Source organism: Dioscorea cayenensis, chromosome 2 (assembly GCF_009730915.1).
Source record: "Dioscorea cayenensis subsp. rotundata cultivar TDr96_F1 chromosome 2, TDr96_F1_v2_PseudoChromosome.rev07_lg8_w22 25.fasta, whole genome shotgun sequence".
Taxonomy (NCBI): Eukaryota; Viridiplantae; Streptophyta; class Magnoliopsida; order Dioscoreales; family Dioscoreaceae; genus Dioscorea; species Dioscorea cayenensis.
This window is the reverse complement of record NC_052472.1, coordinates 3,587,670-3,605,499: the sequence shown is the minus strand read 5'-3', so window position 1 is coordinate 3,605,499 and position 17,830 is coordinate 3,587,670. Positions and strand designations below refer to the sequence as shown.

Below are 17,830 nucleotides of genomic sequence, written 5' to 3'. Positions count from 1 at the left end.
CAAGATTCATCAACAAAGTGTAAAAATTGCATGCACATGCTTTCCAATTAATTTAGTTTGCACATCGCTTCCTTGGATTGTTTTCATGTTTTGTTGTGATTTGCAGTGAAGTTGCTCGATATGGGGATTGATGATAAGAAGAAGAAGCAAGAAGGGAAGAGAAGGGAGGTGGGAAGGTGTCTTTCTTTAAGTTATTCTCCTTTGCTGATCCCAGGATGTGGCGCTCATGGCTGTTGGCACGATTGCCGCCATGGCCAATGGACTCTCAACCCCCTCATGATCTTCATCTGGAGATCTTATAAACGCCTTTAGGTTGCTAATAAGGACAATGTGGTTCACTTGGTATCCAAGGTTTGTGGACATACATCATTCCATTTGATTTCCAAGTTCCAATTTGGTTTTACATTTAAAATTAATTTGTACACTGTTATTAGGCTTTGCTTTTCAGGTTAAACCATGCATTCACTGTACCATTTTGATTTGATTGAATTAGATATGTCATAAGAAAGTATTTTGATTCTAAATTTAATAAGTGATAGATGTAATGACTGCCTATTTGTTTTTTCTTCTTAATATTGGTTTTGATATCTAACTACGAGTGGAAACAGATGACTTATGCATGCATATATAACTTTTGGTTTCGAATGTTCTACGTCATTCAAGTTGTTAGAAGTTCTTTATTAATCTTCATTGATATTTCATCTGAATTACGCTAGTTTGATTTCATTGGTTCTGCCAAACATAAATAAATAAATAATGAACAAAGACACAAATGTTTTTATGGAAAAAAGCTGAAAGTATACTTTCAATAATCACGTTGCTGATAATCACCTTTTCATTTGGATTTCATTGCTGCTTTGCAATTAATATTCATTGTTGCACAATAAAATTATTCTAAGCACTTTTCGATGATTCTTCCATTCTCCCTTTCAGGTAATTATCAAATATGTTTATTTGGCTATGGGGTCTGGAGTTGCTTCATTCCTACGTATGTGTGAAACTACCTTTTTTTTTCTCTCCTTTTTTATCTAGAAATTTTCAATTCAAAACACAGTATTCATATCCTTTAAATAAGCTTATGATGCCTTTGAGGTGGGTTTTTTGTTATGACTTTTAAACATTTGACTTATAATTGGATGTGGATTAATTTCATGGGTTAGTTTGTCTTGGTTTCTACACTGGCTTTTATACTCTGCCAACATGAAAAATTTTCCACAGCAATAATAATAAAGCTAATAGTCCCGACTATTTTGAGGTCTACTACATAAATTCTACATTTGAACATTGCTCTATTGAAACCAAAAACTAAATAAATTAGAAGCTCAAACATATCATAATGTAAGAGTTCTATTAAAACCTTTATAGGTCCACCTCTTCTTTTACAACCCTTCATATAAAAGCCTCCCATTTTTTAGATGGAGACTTCTATCAGTTGTTTGAGAACATGAACATACCATCTCGAATGGTTCTAAGGTTAACTTATCAATAATATCTGTCACTCTTAATATATTTTGAATAAAATTCATTCTTTAAATAGTTATTTATAATAATACTTTTAGACATTCATTTCAACGTTCTCATACGTGAGTCACGCTTATTCTTTAAATGTGTTGAGTTTGCCAAAACCACTTGGTTCAAGTGGTTAGAGGCATCACTATGTAGCTCCCCTTTATATAGCATGTGGGTAGCGATGGTTTGAATGTTGGAGGGAATTAACTCACTGGTGTTGTTTAGCTTTCAACTACCGAGGTGCCCATGATGTGAAAGCGCATTTGAGTACAATAAACGTGTGTAATAGAGATGATTAGCAAGTGCTTATATCATCGCTGTCAAAGCATATTGTTTCGCGAGTCGAAATCACATTATAGCTGAGCCCAACAATACCATTTTGCAGTAACTAGCCTCATCCATTATGAGAAGCTAAACGGCGATCATAAAATCTCCAAAGCTCTCCTATTTTATCCAACCCACTACAATTCTAGCTATTTGTGACATTTTCCTGGATATTCCTAGTCATCTTTGATTATAGAGTCTAAATATCAAACATTTTACTTTCTACTAATTTTGAGTATAATTCATTTGCACTTCTCTTTCATATTGTCCACTTGTTTAATTAGTAAAATTATATTTCAGTGATTCTATCTTTTATCAATCCTATAAAAGCCCTTTTACATTGTCAAGAATTTCTCAATATCTCTAACTTAAATTGCTACTTTTCCTTTATTTTATGATAACTAAAACTATGTGATTGTTAAACATGTACTTTTAGAAATCTTATTTTAAATTTGCTTAATCCATTCAGTTATAGGAATATCACTTTTAAAATAGAGTCCAATTGTTTACAAGCCATTAGATATGATATGATAGAAAATTTCTTGCACATACAATAATTAAAAATAAAAATTGATATATATGCGGTAGACACATTTCATACATTCTTTATTCTTAAAGATTGTAACAAGACGTGGCTTGCGTTATGAATTGGAATTTCATGATAGTGCTTTTTAGTGATCTTGTAGATCCATTGATTCAGGGTGTTTTAAAGGGGTTTTGGGCTGTGGATGCTTCTTATTATCTTATTTTTGGATTTCTTTTTAGTATAGATATTGATGAATATTAGCAGTTGGAATCTTAACTATATGAGTTTATACTAAGATCAGGTAAACCCAGTGTGGGGGTCCAGTATACTAGCGAAGGCACTTTGGAACCAGCACTGTCTACGTAAGCCACTACTTTCACGATCCCGCGATATATCTGCCTCACTCAGTAATTCAATCCTCACCCGCTTATGAATAGTTTTAACGGGAACATGGTTACCAATATATCATTTGCCCATTGATATTTTTAATATAGATCTCTTGATTGTAGAGTTGTTGCGTAGGTTTTTAGTTTTTGTTGATTGAGAATTTACTATATTCTTTTCTTCATTTTGAGGTTTATAAATGATTTTTGTATTTTTCTTCTTAAAGTAAATATAATTTAATATAAAAAATGAAAATTATTCATAGCACAATGTTGAATGTTGCCATTGGTTCTGTATCTTCTTTCTTTCTTCTTCTTGTTTTTTTTTTAATTTTTCCTTGAGAAATGTGGGTTTGCTACAGTAGCATTGAACTTTGACTTGGGAGGGGAATGAAACACCACTGCCCTATTGCAAAGGTGTTGTTAATATTTCCAGGACTAATGCAATTTCTAATGTGTTTATCGGTGGAACAATTATTTGAAATGATGCTAACTGTTATTTAAAAGAAATTATTTGGTTCTTTTATCAGTGTTATGGCGTAAAACATATTCTAACAAGAGGCTAATGTTTGAAAAAATTAATCTAGAGGTATCATGTTGGATGATTACTGGAGAAAGGCAAGCAGCACGGATTCGCGGTTTGTACTTAAAAACTATACTGAGACAAGACATGGCATTCTTTGATAATGAAACAACAACTGGAGAAGTGATTGGAAAGAATGTCGAGGACTACAATTCGTATTCAAGAAGCTATTGCGAAGGTGATTCCTTGATAAAAGTCGCGAAGCTAAACATATTTTCCTTTCATTTATATTTGGATGTCCATGTTATGTTTGCCATAAGGTTGTGAAAAAAAAAAATATTGGACATAAGATCCCTTCGACTTACTCGTCATCTCTTGATATTTTAGGTGGGAATGTTCATCCAACATGACCACATTTTTGGAGGCTTCATAATAGCATTTATAAGAGGATGGCATCTCCTCACTTGCCTTGATGTCTTTAGTTCCTCTTATTGTAATATCTGGTAGCATCATTTCCAATAATTACATCATCATTGTCATCCACGGAGCAAGATGCATATGCTGATGCAGGAAATGTTGTTGAACAAACAATTGGAGCAGTGAGAACAGTAAGTTCAAGCCTTTGTGCATTTTTCATCAATGGTTCAATTACTAGTGGTCTAAATAGATAATTATTTCCTCTCTTCAACATAAGGTTGCTTCATTTACTGGCGAGAAGCTAGCCATTTCAAAGTACAACCAGTTTATTAAAGTGGCATACAAATCTTTCGTTCTTCAAGGGTTTTTTTCTGGCGTAGGAGGTGGTACTGTATGGTTAATTGTCTCTAGCACCTACTCACTAGCAATATGGTATGGTGGTAAGCTGATTCTTCAAAAAGAATACAATGGTGGTACAGTTATTAACATTGTAATGGCAGTTATGGCAGGTGGAACGTAAGTACAATTTTTTTTAATACATATTATAGTGTTCTAAAGCAATGAAAATGAAATTCTTTATGCAACAATAATTTTTGGACTTGATTCTTACATATTATAATTGTAGGTCACTTGGTCAAATATTACCTTGTGTGATTGCATTTGTTGAAGGGCAGGCTGCATCATATAAAATGTTTGAGACAATTAAGAGAAAACCTACAATTGATGTTTATGATACAAACGGTATGGTGTTGGAAGATTTAAAGGGTGTTATTGATCTGAAAGATGTAACTTTTAGCTACCCATCAAGGCCAGACCATCTTATATTTGATGGTTTCTCACTGCATGTACATAGTGGCAAAACTATGGCTCTAGTTGGGGAGAGTGGCAGTGGGAAATCCACTGTGATTAGTCTGTTGGAGAGGGTTTTTATGATCCACAGGGTGGTGAAGTCCTAATTGATGGTGTAAACCTGAAGAACTTGAATCTCAAATGGATTAGAGAAAAGATTGGGCTTGTAAGCCAGGGAGCCCGTTTTATTTACGATGACAATCAGAGAAAAATATTGCATATGGAAAGGAAGGCGTAACCCTTGAGGAAATCCAAACAGCAGTTGAGCTTGCCAATGCTGCAAATTTCATTGACAAGATGCCCAATGTAGATATAATCTTCCTATTTTCATCTAGTTGCTTTCATGCCATCTGTTGTTATTAGTGACTCTTTTTTTTCTTCCACAGGGTCTGGACACCATGGTTGGTGAGCATGGAACACAACTTTCTGGTGGGCAAAAACAGAGGATTGCAATTGCGAGGTCAATCTTGAAAAACCCAAAAATCTTGTTACTGGATGAAGCTACTAGTGCACTAGATGCAGAATCAGAGCGAATAGTTCAAGAAGCATTGGTCAGGGTCTTGGTAGATAGAACCACCATTATCATAGCTCATCGTCTAGGTACAGTGAAAAATGCTGATACAATAGCAGTTGTTTATCGAGGAAAAATAGTAGAACAAGGTATACATTTAATTTTCTTAATTCCATAGTTTGAAATTAATGTGCTATTTTCTTTTAGTTTAATGCGTTGCATGCATGTTGAGCAGGTTCACATGCAAATTTGATCAACCGTCCTGAAGGAGCCTATTCCCAGCTTATTAGATTGCAAGAAAATCAAAAACAAGATAAGGAAGAATCCTATAAATATTCAGAAAATATGGTTTTAAGTAATGGTACAGTAACATCCATAGTCAGATCAGAGAGCCATAGATCTACAAGAAGGTCAACAAGTAGAGGCTTCACATTAATTTCTCAGAATAACAATAGAGAAGATGATTCTGAGAAACCTCTAGAAAAAGATAACAATGGGATTCGCAAACAAGTCTCAATCAAACGGCTGGCATCTCTGAACAAGCCAGAGGCACCAATTCTTGCACTAGCATCTATTACAGGTGCCATTAAGGGACTGACAATGCCAGTGTTTGGGTTCTTGTTATCAAGCGCCATACAAACATTCTATGAACCTCCACATGAGCTTCGCAAGCATTCCAGTCTTTGGGCATTAAGGTTTTTGGCCATGGGATTTATATGTTTGGTGGTATCACCTGTGGATAGCTTCCTCTTTGGCATAGCTGGTGGAAAGCTAGTCAAGCGGATCCGTTCTCTTTCATTTGAGAGGGTGGTGCACCAAGAGATCAGTTGGTTTGATGAGCCTTCACATTCCAGGTCCCTATAATTTTGATAATTTCTTTCTATGAGTTAGATTGAATGTTATGTACATATTGAATTTCCTTCACATTGTAGTGGGGCCATAGGTGAGAGGTTGTTTGCTGACGCTATGATAGTGAGCCATATTGTGGGACAAAGTTTAGAACAAATGGTTCAAATCTCGTCTATGGTGATTGCTGGGCTTGTGATAGCCATGATTGCTAACTGGAAGTTGGCATTTACAGTTATAGCCTTGCTTCCTTTAATCTGTCTACAGGGGTATGCTAAGATGAAGTTTTCCCAGGGTTTCAGTGCAGATGCAAAGGTAACTTCTCTCAAGAATTTAACAGTTGCATTCTACATGAGAGCTTGATTGGGAGGGCGAGGAATTTGAGTTTGCAGGTCAAGTATGAAGAAGCGAGTCAGGTGGCAAATGATGCAGTTGGAAACATTAGAACCGTCGCATCGTTTTGTGCCGAAACGAGAGTGATAAAAGCATATAAGAAGAAATGCGAAGGCCCCTTGAGAAATGGAGTTCGGCAAGGGATCATTAGCGGGTTGGGGTTTGGCTTCTCATTTGCAGTGTTATACGTTGGTTACACCATTTGTTTCTATGCTGGAGCTCGTTTTATGCATAATGGGAGCGCCACTTTCGACCAAGTCTTCAAAGTGAATGGCCATCTATATATTCCATATATTCCAATATTTTCCTTACATTTTGAAAGAAATATCTGAGAGTTTAATGTAATAATTAATGATGGCAGGTGTTTTATGCGATAACAATGGCAGCTTCAGGTGTATTACAATCCAGCAGTTATAGTATAAAAACCAACAAAGCTAAGGATGCAGCCGCTTCAATCTTTGAGATTCTTGACCACAAGTCCAAGATTGACTCTAGCACCGATGACGGTGTTACATTGGCATATGTGCGAGGCGACATTGTGTTTCAGCATGTTAGTTTTAAGTACCCAACTAGACCTGAAGTTCAAATCTTCAAAGACCTTTGCTTGACTATTTCCTTTGGAAAGGTACATACATATAAGTTCTTTTTATATTATGTTATAATATATTAATCCAAGTTTCATTTTTTCTGTTTAGACTGTCGCACTAGTTGGTGAGAGTGGCAGTGGGAAATCTACAGTTATTGCCATGCTAGAGCGATTCTATGATCCAGATTCTGGCATGATCTTACTCGATGGAGTTAAACTTCAAGACTTAAAGATTGGTTGGTTAAGACAACAAATGGGGTTGGTGAGCCAAGAACCAGTGCTATTCAACGACACAATACGTGCTAACATTGCCTACGGGAAGCAAGGACAAGTATCTGAAGAGGAGATTATAGCGGTAGCCGAGGTCGGCCAACGCACATAAGTTTGTGTCTGGATTGCCTCAAGGGTATGACACCAATGTTGGCGAGAGAGGAGCTCAGTTGTCTGGTGGTCAGAAACAAAGGATTGCAATAGCAAGAGCAATTATCAAGGATCCCAAGATCTTGTTGCTAGATGAGGCAACCAGTGCTTTAGATGCCGAGTCTGAGCGTGTGGTTCAAGAAGCACTACACAGAGTCATGGTTGGGAGGACTTCAATTGTGGTGGCACACCGGTTATCAACAATTAAGGGAGCTGATGTCATTACGGTCATTAAAAATGGAGTGATTGTTGAGCAAGGAAAGCATGAGGAGCTTATAGAGTTGCCTAATGGAGCTTATGCATCGCTGGTGGCATTACATTCCAGCTCTGCCTCTTAAACTTTTTTTGAGCCTAATGAATTTTCTATATTTCTCCTTATTTTTTTTTTAAAGACTATATATATTTATAAATATATATATTAACCAACTATGTAATAGAAAAACGACCACTACTTAGTGTATTAGTATGTTACTTGGATAATGAATGGGTTGACCCAGGGTTGATTTTCTGGGTCGGTAGTACTGTTACAGTACTATGCATACATTGTGGGTATTGTATAAATACTGTAGTGGTAATGTTCATTCACTGGTCATGGGTCCCCTATGAAGGATGTCGTTTTCCTCCACTTCAGGGTTGCAGGGCAGGGGGGATTTATTAATTTGGTTTGATTCCCGAAATATCTTCTGAGTGTGCACATGGTAGGAATATAATTGTCCCATGACGTTTGGCCAAGTTAATAAATCTCTAGGGGGTCTTTAAGCCACAGTAACTGGTGCACCTCAACATATGGTAGGAATTTAATTGCCCCATGTGACGTTTTACCAAGTTAATATATATATATATATATATATGCATGCATGCATAACCATGATGCATAATCAACGCATATATATATATGTTCAAACGTTGTAGATCATGAATCATATAACTATATATATAGTTGTATAAATTGGTTGCAGCCATATCAAAGGAAAGGAAAAAAAGAGAAAGGTGCAGCTTAGATCATCTCCAAGAGATATATGCTAGGCTTTAAACATGAACATCATGCACCAATCCTTAGCACAAAGGCAAGATAAACTTCAAATAAACCACTACTAGCTAAGGCATCATGCATAATCTTCACCCAAGCATTTACAACCACCACACCACCCAATTTTTGAAGATAAACGGCTAGATGATTACTTTGGAAGAGTGATAGGATGAGGCGAAGAAAACTTGCAACTACAACTACAAGGTTCATCACCAGAGGTTCGCCGGAAGTTCGCTGGAGGAGATCAAAACTGTCTCCTTCTCTCTTTCTCACTGAAATGGGTAGAAAAGGATGGTTAAGGTTCGGGCTCCATAGTCAACAACAAGATGGCAACAAGGACAAGCTTCAAGACAAGCTTCATGAATTGATGCAAAAGTTTGCAGAATTTTGGCCAGGAATCCAGGGCTTGCCATGGCTTTTACAAATGAATGGGGACAAGGAAGCCGGGGCCCACATTATAAGTGCTGATGTTATGACGTTAAATTTTAGTCATGAGTTGTATTAGAAATATGTTTTGGCATACCATTCATTTATCACATTGATTGGTTGGCCCTCATTTAAAATGTTTAGTGATGTAATCTCACATGTAAAGTTAGAGATTTTAAGGTATGTAAAAGAATTAAAAAAAAAGTTTAGAAGTTAAGCTATAAGTTTGTTGCTGAAAGTTTGATAATCGACTAAAAAGTAGAGTGTTTGTTTTTATAAAATAAAACTAAACAATGGGGAAAAAATTAACCTATTGCAACTTTTTATATACCAGAATCACTCAAATATAACTGTCTTTTATTATATAAAAAATATAAAAAAATAATTTTGAGCGAGAAACTAGCTAGTTTAAATTTTTAAGTAAGAGATTTAAAAAAAAACAAAAAAAAAAGTTAGTTTTGAATTAAATTTTTTTTAGTATTGTATAATCAAATTTCTTACATCACAACCAAATAATGATGACAACTTTTGAAACCCCACATTCGTATTCATTTTATTTTATTTTATTTTATTTTTTGAGAAAGGAGACAAGCACCGGAACCCAGGGACGAACACGTAGGGGAGTCGCGCTCACCACCTAACCGTGCCCTCACCTTACGCGATATGGGGATCGAACTCGGGGAGCCACGCTCGACACTCGAGGCGAACACCCTACGCAAGGGACCCGATGCCAATAGACCAAATGGTCGTTGGCCATTCGTATTCATTTTAATCATTTTAAAAGTTAATAAAATAACAAAATCTATCTCTAATACATAAATTTTCAAATACCTGTTTTGCAGGATGGAAACGAGATTCTTACTATAATAGGGCCCTAGTTCAATTTATCTTATTTAATTTATTATAATTTTTATTATATGATTTATTATATGATTTATTATTTGATAAAAATAATTAAAAAACATTCTTATTATTCCAAGCTAATATTGAAGGAAAGTTTTATTGCAACATCATAAAACATACTGATGGACCTCGTAAACCCACTTAGAGGCACTATTACAATCTCACCTAGAGAACTAGGCACAATCTTATTATTACTTCCACCTACTATTTCCTAACAATCCACATAATATTGTCCTCTGGCATGAAGTGGCAAGCTGGCACGCTTCCAGGCTTCACCATGAGCACTTGAAAAGCCAAGTGCTTCGGGTTCCACTTAGATGTGTCAAGATGGCATACAGCTATGGCCTCCACCTTGGTCCAATCATTCCCCTCCCATGCCATCGTGTACACTTTGCTCTTCCCCTTCCTTGTTGTGTGGCTAAAAAACACTGTGTATAGGTATAGTCGCCAGTGGCACGCCACCACCAGTTTATCTCTGCCCAAAACACGCACACCAATTGGATCAACACTATAGGTCTTTTTCACCTCAACATCACCGTTCTTCTCCTTCACTGTTGTTGAGCTAGCCTATACGTCTCTCGTTCCCAAACTCATCATGTTAAACTCCACCATGGATTCCAATGACGTAGTACAGAGCTTACTCTCCCTTGTCTAAAGCCGGCTCCTCACACTCCATGAGTGTCTTGTTCATGACACAAGCCGTAATGGATGTTGACGCTTACCATCTCACCTGGTTATCGTACCAGGGTATTCCTTGATTCCCCCCTATCACAGCTTGACATGTGTCTCTAACCAATAACATAAAAAAAAAATAATAACATCAAATGGGGACACGTGTCAGGATGTGATAGAAAAGACCAGAGAATACCATGATTCTGGAACTAGGCGAGATGACTTCGCTTTTTCATTCAATACTATTTATAATAGAATGCCTAACAAACACCCTGAGTGACTCTAACAAACAACCATGTGACTAGGGAGGCTCTTGTACATATTTCTCAAACAAACAAAACCAATATGAAGAAACACAACTTCAACATAATCAAAATCACAAGAATTCAAAGAGGATAGAAACCCACCACAAGTTTAGCAAAATGATTAATTTCACAGCATGATCAACAACCAAAAAAGAAAAAAAAAAACCATAATCCATGATTTATTAATTGAGTCCAAAACTCATCCAAAACACTAAAGAAACCAAAACATTGAAAACGAACAAGCAACTCTACTATTCATAAACCAAAATCAAAAACTTTCTTTTTACGTCACAAGCTGCTATATGAAGAATAACAAATAACATGTCGACAAAGTTCTAAATCGAGATCTCAAAACCAGAGTACTAAAGTTGATGCATATGTAAAAGACCAGTACTAGATCTCCAATGATTCGATCCATCATTAGGAAGGAGAAAGGAGATGTTGTACTTAGGGCTTGGGCTTGGTGTTCATACCTATGATGATGATAAGAGGGATGAAACCATTGTGGGAAACAACCTTGGTTTTCTTCATAGCCCAAGTAGTTTACTCTGTGACATAGCGGCATGCCGATTGATCCCTAGTGCCGCTTTCTCGTGCTTCCCTTTCCCTTTTGCTGAAACCCTAGGTGCCATTAGAGTACTCCTTCAGATCACCAACCCGTGCTCTAAAACCCTAGGGTGAACAAAGAGTTTGTTTGTTTCTAATTGGCCCGGGATGTGGTTTTTATATAGTGAACTTACCACTATGGATTTTTTTAATATATAACAAAAATTAAAAGTGGATATATGACACACCAATTTGCCTATGTGTACCGCAAGTGCATTGGTGTCAAAGTAATAAAGTACCCAATGAGTCGGGTAGTTGAATCCATAGGAAATGGAAGTATTAGTAGTAATCACTTTTTAGTTATCTAGTCAGAATCAAGATTATGGTGAAATGAACTAAATCGCAAGAATATGAATATTGCAAGCAATCAAGAAAAAGTAAAGACAAGGGAAATCCCAATTAATAAAGATGAGGTACCTGAGCAATGCTCCCCCTAGGATCTAACATATGAAGCTCAAGACTTACTAAATGTTTCTAAATTGAGTTAAATGAGTCGAGGTAATCTAAGAACAATCCATCCCTGCCTCCAAGCCACCGATACAAGTCCCCTACGAGGTCTTGGTGGAGAAATCGCTCAATTTCAACACCTCATACCACATATGACCGCAATAAACTCTAGGGATACCTAAGAGTACAATCGATTTCTAAAGATAGATCTAACCTTACTTCTAGGTGAAAGATCCCTAACCTCCTACATGGTCCCGGGGGAGAAATCTCTCAATATCACGCCTCACACAAAATATGGTTGCATAAAGCCTAGGGAATACGGAGATAGGAAGCACTCATCGGAGGGGAAAGGGGACACTCCATTATCTCATGACTCACTCTCTCAACCCTCTTTAATCTCGGAGTTCTAACCCAAATGGAGACCTCTCTCTCATCAAGGCAACAAGTCATGCAATACAAATCAATCACAAGGATTAATACGACATGCAAGCAATGAGAAAACAAGATTGAAACTCAAATAAACTCGGACTTAATAGAAAACATAAAGTAAATCAATACAAAGATACTGCAGTGCTTTGCTACAAATTTATGATATAGAATTATGATTTTTATGTAGAAAATAAAAAATAACCCATATCAATGAATAGAATATTGAGATTAAATTTCAGGGGTGGAGCCAGAAATCTTTTTTTAGGGAATAAAAAAATATTAGTATTTTATTTTTACACAAACTAATTTAATTCATTGAAGTTGTACTCTACGCTCTAAATCATTTAAAATTGAATCAGAACTTGGAGTTTTGACTTTAGGAATAGATAATGAGGTTTTCAAGATTAGTGAAAAAAATGAGTTTCAACTTTAAGGATGGATGATGATTGGTCTTCAATAGTTTTTGTTGTATCCAACTCCAACAGTAATGCTCATAGATGTGGATGACACGAATAGGCTAATGATATCGATGTGGTTGCAACATCATATAAATTATCTGGACATGGGATTGAGATGTGCGAGGAGAGAGAGACAATGTTCAAGAAATGATCAAAGTCTTAAGGGAACTCGATATAGAGTTTTGACTGCTCCCATTAGATATAAACGTCAGGGAAATGCCTCAGTTAACCTCGCTACGGTTTCCATCCACCTAGACAACATACAACTGATAATTTTTGCACCATTGGGCAAAACAGGCTAACGAAATGGATCGACATTTTCAGTGAAAGATTTCAGCTATTCCATGAGGATGAATTACTCTTTTCACTTGTGCATTACCTTATCTAGTCATCATGTTATTGAGATGATAGTTTTTTATTTTGTGATTAGTGATTATGTTTAAGTTTGTAGGGCTAATAGAAGCAGGTGCGGTGACCTGTGCTTCGATTAAATTGAGAGTATATATTATGACCTAAATGTATGCAGAATATAAAGTTTTTCAGTGGAAATTAAACAACAAATATATTTATCTTTGACAACAAAATGTGTTTTTCCAAAGATGAAGAAGATAAAATTTGTTTCTAAAAATTAAAAGCCTAATATTTTGGTGTTGGATTTTTGGCGCGAGAATTTAATACGTCTAAAACATAAATGGAGCCTAATCTTTCAGTTGTCTGTGCCTTCATAATACTGTCAGTTCCAGTGGAGCTTTTCTAGGCTCATTAAATCATAAGGCAAGTCTGATAAATAAGAATTGCCAATATCCAATATCTCTCGAGCATATGATTTTAGAAGGACGAAATAATGGCAAGACAAGGCCTTCTTAGTTTCACATGGCAACCTAATCATCTAAATTTTCCATTACTCCTTGTTTGGTTCAAAAAGGGGCGTAATCTTTTTGTTTGATTGGGAAGAGGAGTGAGGAGGAGTGGGGAGGGGTATAATGTCTATTTGACTAATTTGTCCTTTTATATAAAAATAACTTTTTTTACAAAGTATTATTATTATTATTATTATTATTATTATTATTATTATTAAACAAATAACTACATAATACATTTTTTTTATCTTTTCATATTTTTTATATTTTTTTTCATAAATTTATTATTAATAATTTTAAACTAATATTTAAAAATTGAGAGTGAATGAAAATAATACATTTGTGGAATAAAAAATTTATATAAACTTCACACTCCTGTCCACATTAAATTACATGTTATTAATGGTGATTTTATTTTTAATTGCATGAAATATATTCACATTATGAAAATTGGGACTTCATTAAATAAACACTTTTGCGAAAAGTGTTCATAACACCATGAAATTCGATATATATAGTTAAAAAAACATAATGCGTAGATGAACTATTTATTGGCAGAATATAGATAATAGGCGGACTAATGCATTTCATCTACACAATATAGAAAACATATAAAATGGTGTAAGTGATGCCGTTACACCATGATTGCAATACCATGATACTTCACATTTAAATTTTTTTTTAACATAATAACAAATCCAAGAAGAAGCCACTTTCAACAGATTAAAAACAATCTCCCTGAAGCAAATGCTGGCAACAACTAAACAATATAAATAGAAGACAAATGGTTATTCATATGCCACTTTTAAGTTCAACCTGTAAAGGGCAAAATATGTCACTCATGATTGAATACAAAGCATAGTCCACCCATAATAGTGTTTTACTATCAGTAACATCACAAGTAAAATATGTTTTGGACATAGATAAAAATACTAATTTTTAGAGCAGATCTTTCTCTTAACAATTACTTAGTGAAATTATTAAGATCACCGAGCATCCCACTTAAAATAAACTACTTACGATGTTCCACTGGACAACCAAGTACTGTATTCAACAAGTCGACATTCATAACAAGTTTGGTATAAATATTATGAAGCATTGGTGGCGGAAATTCTAAGTCCAGTAGAATTTTATATGTGTCAGTTGGAGATATTGGAGCCTTCTTTGCAATGATCTCACTAGAAGACTTAATATTCTCTGCAATAAGCTGACAAGAGTTTTTAATTGCATCTGTCATTTTCTCTATTGCATTTTTCATCCCTTCACCAACCTCTTTCTCTTTATCAACAGATTTTTTGGACTTTTTGTTGCCACCATTAGCGCCTGATAAGTGCTTGTGCGATATGAATGCGAAGCGTTCATTCCTTATGTTGAGCATTACTTTTCTCAGGTTTTTACATTAATATGTGTGTTTTTATGTTACTTTTGCGCAGGTAGGGCTGTGAGGCTAAGTATGAAGGAAATAGGCCAATGTGGATCATAATGCACCTATTTTGGAGGAGATCTTGCTAAGGTTCAAATGCGAAGACATAGGGACGGTGTGAGATGCTTGAGTGTGTGCCAACCTCCTCGCATTCGAGTGAGTACATCCATTTGGAGGGGCACAAAGGCAGTCACACTCGAGCATTCCGTCTTATGCATACAAGAACAAAAAACCCCACCAACATATATATCATTGAAGAAGCAAGTGATTCACGATGTGAGCGTGTGCCCGTTTGCGTTACTCCCAATGAAAGTATGGAATTGGGAAGTTATTCGAGTCAAAGAGCGTGGCAGAGCAATGTAGCACCATTCTGTAGCAGACCTGTTCACAACCGGCGAGAAATCGGAGAAATAGAATCCACACGGGCCCTGTGGGAAATTATCCACGCCTGTGTGGAAGTCTCGCACGAGTGCGTGTACTAGTCCCACGCCCGTGGAGTTGCCCGATTCCATCCTATTTAAAAGCCGATTCAGCCCCTGATTTTTGGTATTCTTTTCTCCATCTTTTCCCCAACTTGCGAGAGGGCTTCGGCTAGGGTTTCGAGGGGTATTGGCCAAGGTTTTGGAGAGGTTCTACGGCTTCGACATCGTGATTCCATTAGGAAGAAGGTTGGTAGGGGAGGTTCGATCGAGGCGTATCCTATACCGGACGAAGGAATCCATGGACGACGAGTAGAGGACTTTCTACAAGACCATCGACACGACTATCGAGGGGGTTTCTTTATGGATTCATTGCTTTTTACATTCTATTTCTTTGATTGTACTTAGCTCCATGGAGAGCTAAATCCCTAGTGGGTACTTGGGTGATTGTGAACCCTAGGATGTATTCGTTTCTTTGAACTTCTTTATTATGCTTTCAATAAATTGATGTTTATTATGAGTTCCAATCTTGAATGCTTGATTGTATGAACATTTCCCCTATAGTGACACTAGGGTTGAGAGTTCTTGTTGGTAACCTTGTGAGTGAGTGACACACCACGAGCATTAGACAAAGCTAGGTTGGAGAGGGTTGAGAGGGTGAGTCGAGAGTTACAGGAGCGTCCCCTTTCTCCTCCGACGTGATAGATTCTACCTCCGTTCCTCGAGTTCTTTGCGGCCATAATAGAGTGAATGGTCTAAGGGATGAACCTCAGCTGGGCCTAGTTGCGCGTGCAATGGAGTGAAGCGTTGAGGTGATCTTAGTATCTAGGGCTTAATTGTGGCTAGGGACCTTTCGCCTAGACCAAAGGGTTAGGTCTAAATCTAGGAATAGATTTATCACTTGGAATCCCTAGAGCTCATTGAAACTCTATGCAAAAGTGCAGGTGTTGAGATTGTTCGATTTCTCCTCCGGGACATGTATAGAGTTAGGCATAGTTGACCTTATATTTGGGACTATGTATGTAAGGATTTCCACGACTCACCATTGCATTGATTAGGGAAGCATAATAGAGAGTTCTTGCACTTGAATCTATTATCCTAGGTGAAGCATCATCCGAGTACCCCATCTTTATCGATTGCCTTGCCTCCTCCTTACTTTTGCTCTCTTACTTGTTGCTTTTTAATTTCCGAGAATTGAATCATTACCACACTTATCATTGTTGATACTCCACATAGCTAAGAATCGACTAAGTGTCTTTACTCCCTACTCCCTGTGGATTCGACCCCGTTCACCCGGGATTATTACTTCGACAAGCCCGTGCACTTGCGGGATATAAGCAAGGGGAACTTGTCAGCGCCATGGGAAGAAGAAAGACATGCTCAAAAGATGAAGATGGCACCATGTCCACATCATCATCTACAAAATGTTGTACATTTTGATCTGAAAATTGAGACATAGAGGGATCAGCGTCAATGAAATCCTCCGTAGCAATGAAACTTGGATGCTTTCATAACTCTGAAGCAGTTACAGAATGATTTCCATTAGCTCTATCCTTCCTATACAAAATGACCATTTTATCATAGTGTGGAACAACAGTTTGCATATATATATATATATATCTTAGCTTGAGGCTTCACCTACATTAGTACATTATAATTAGATTACTTGTAGCCAAGACATAATAATAAGAAAAAAAAGAAACATATGAGTATATAAAATCTAGATAATTGAAATAGAGTTCTAATTATATCCCATTTGAACATAGTTAAAACAATTTATCTTAACCAATTTATACAAATTTTACCTTGATGAGATCATTCCATACTTCTGGTTTAGCCATCCATATTTGTGTTATTGGATCTATGGTGAATCCAATCATGCCATTCTTGAAAATATCATAAGCATCAGAGAAATATTTTTTTTAAGATCTTCCATCGACTCTTCACTTGATTCTTTTCAATCTTGATGTTGAAATTCTTTGCAAGTTCATCAACAATATTATCATAAGCCTTGGAAATGAAAGTTTCATTCACCTTCAACCCCATGTTATATTCGTTTATAAATGCATCAACTAATGCTGCATCCATTGCAGGTGTCCATATTAGCATTTTTGATGTGCTTCCTACCCCCACATCATTTTTTTTGGATGCCATGCTATTCAAGGCAAAATAATTCACAAGTATATAAAATTAAAATAAAGAGAAGCATTATTTTCATAATAACAAATTTATTAGAATACCAAACCTCAATAAGTTCTACATAAAAACCCACAAAATCCTTAGTTTAAAGGAGATCAAACGTAACAAATAATAAGAAATCAAACACAACAAAGAAGCAAAAGAAAAATTAATATAAAGACAAAGTTAATTAAGTCTATAGATTATTTTGATGTGTAATCTCTCCATATTGCAGTAGAAAATTCGTCTCTTAAACGCTCTCCTTGCACAGAATCTGCACTATTAATTCTATGAGTACAATATTCATCATAAGTTACTTATTCGCTTGCTAGTTTGGCATCAACTGCATCAATAAGGTCATCGTCAGGATCCACAGACATCAAATAA

General features: G+C 36.2%; 1 protein-coding gene and 1 pseudogene across 1 annotated transcript; one reads left to right on the top strand and one right to left on the bottom strand.

Moving 5' to 3' along the window:
• Nucleotides 1-211: 211 nt before the first annotated feature.
• Nucleotides 212-7,625, top strand: LOC120277228 (annotated as a pseudogene).
• A 2,225-nt stretch (nucleotides 7,626-9,850) lies between these two features.
• Nucleotides 9,851-17,353, bottom strand: LOC120271881 (BURP domain-containing protein 3-like). The gene is made up of 3 exons (XM_039278563.1): nucleotides 17,213-17,353; nucleotides 17,071-17,151; nucleotides 9,851-10,213 (listed from the first exon to the last, which is right to left on the bottom strand). Exons 1-3 carry the CDS (start codon nucleotides 17,351-17,353, stop codon nucleotides 9,851-9,853), a joined length of 585 nt encoding a protein of 194 aa, XP_039134497.1.
• Between the last annotated feature and the right edge of the window lie 477 nt (nucleotides 17,354-17,830).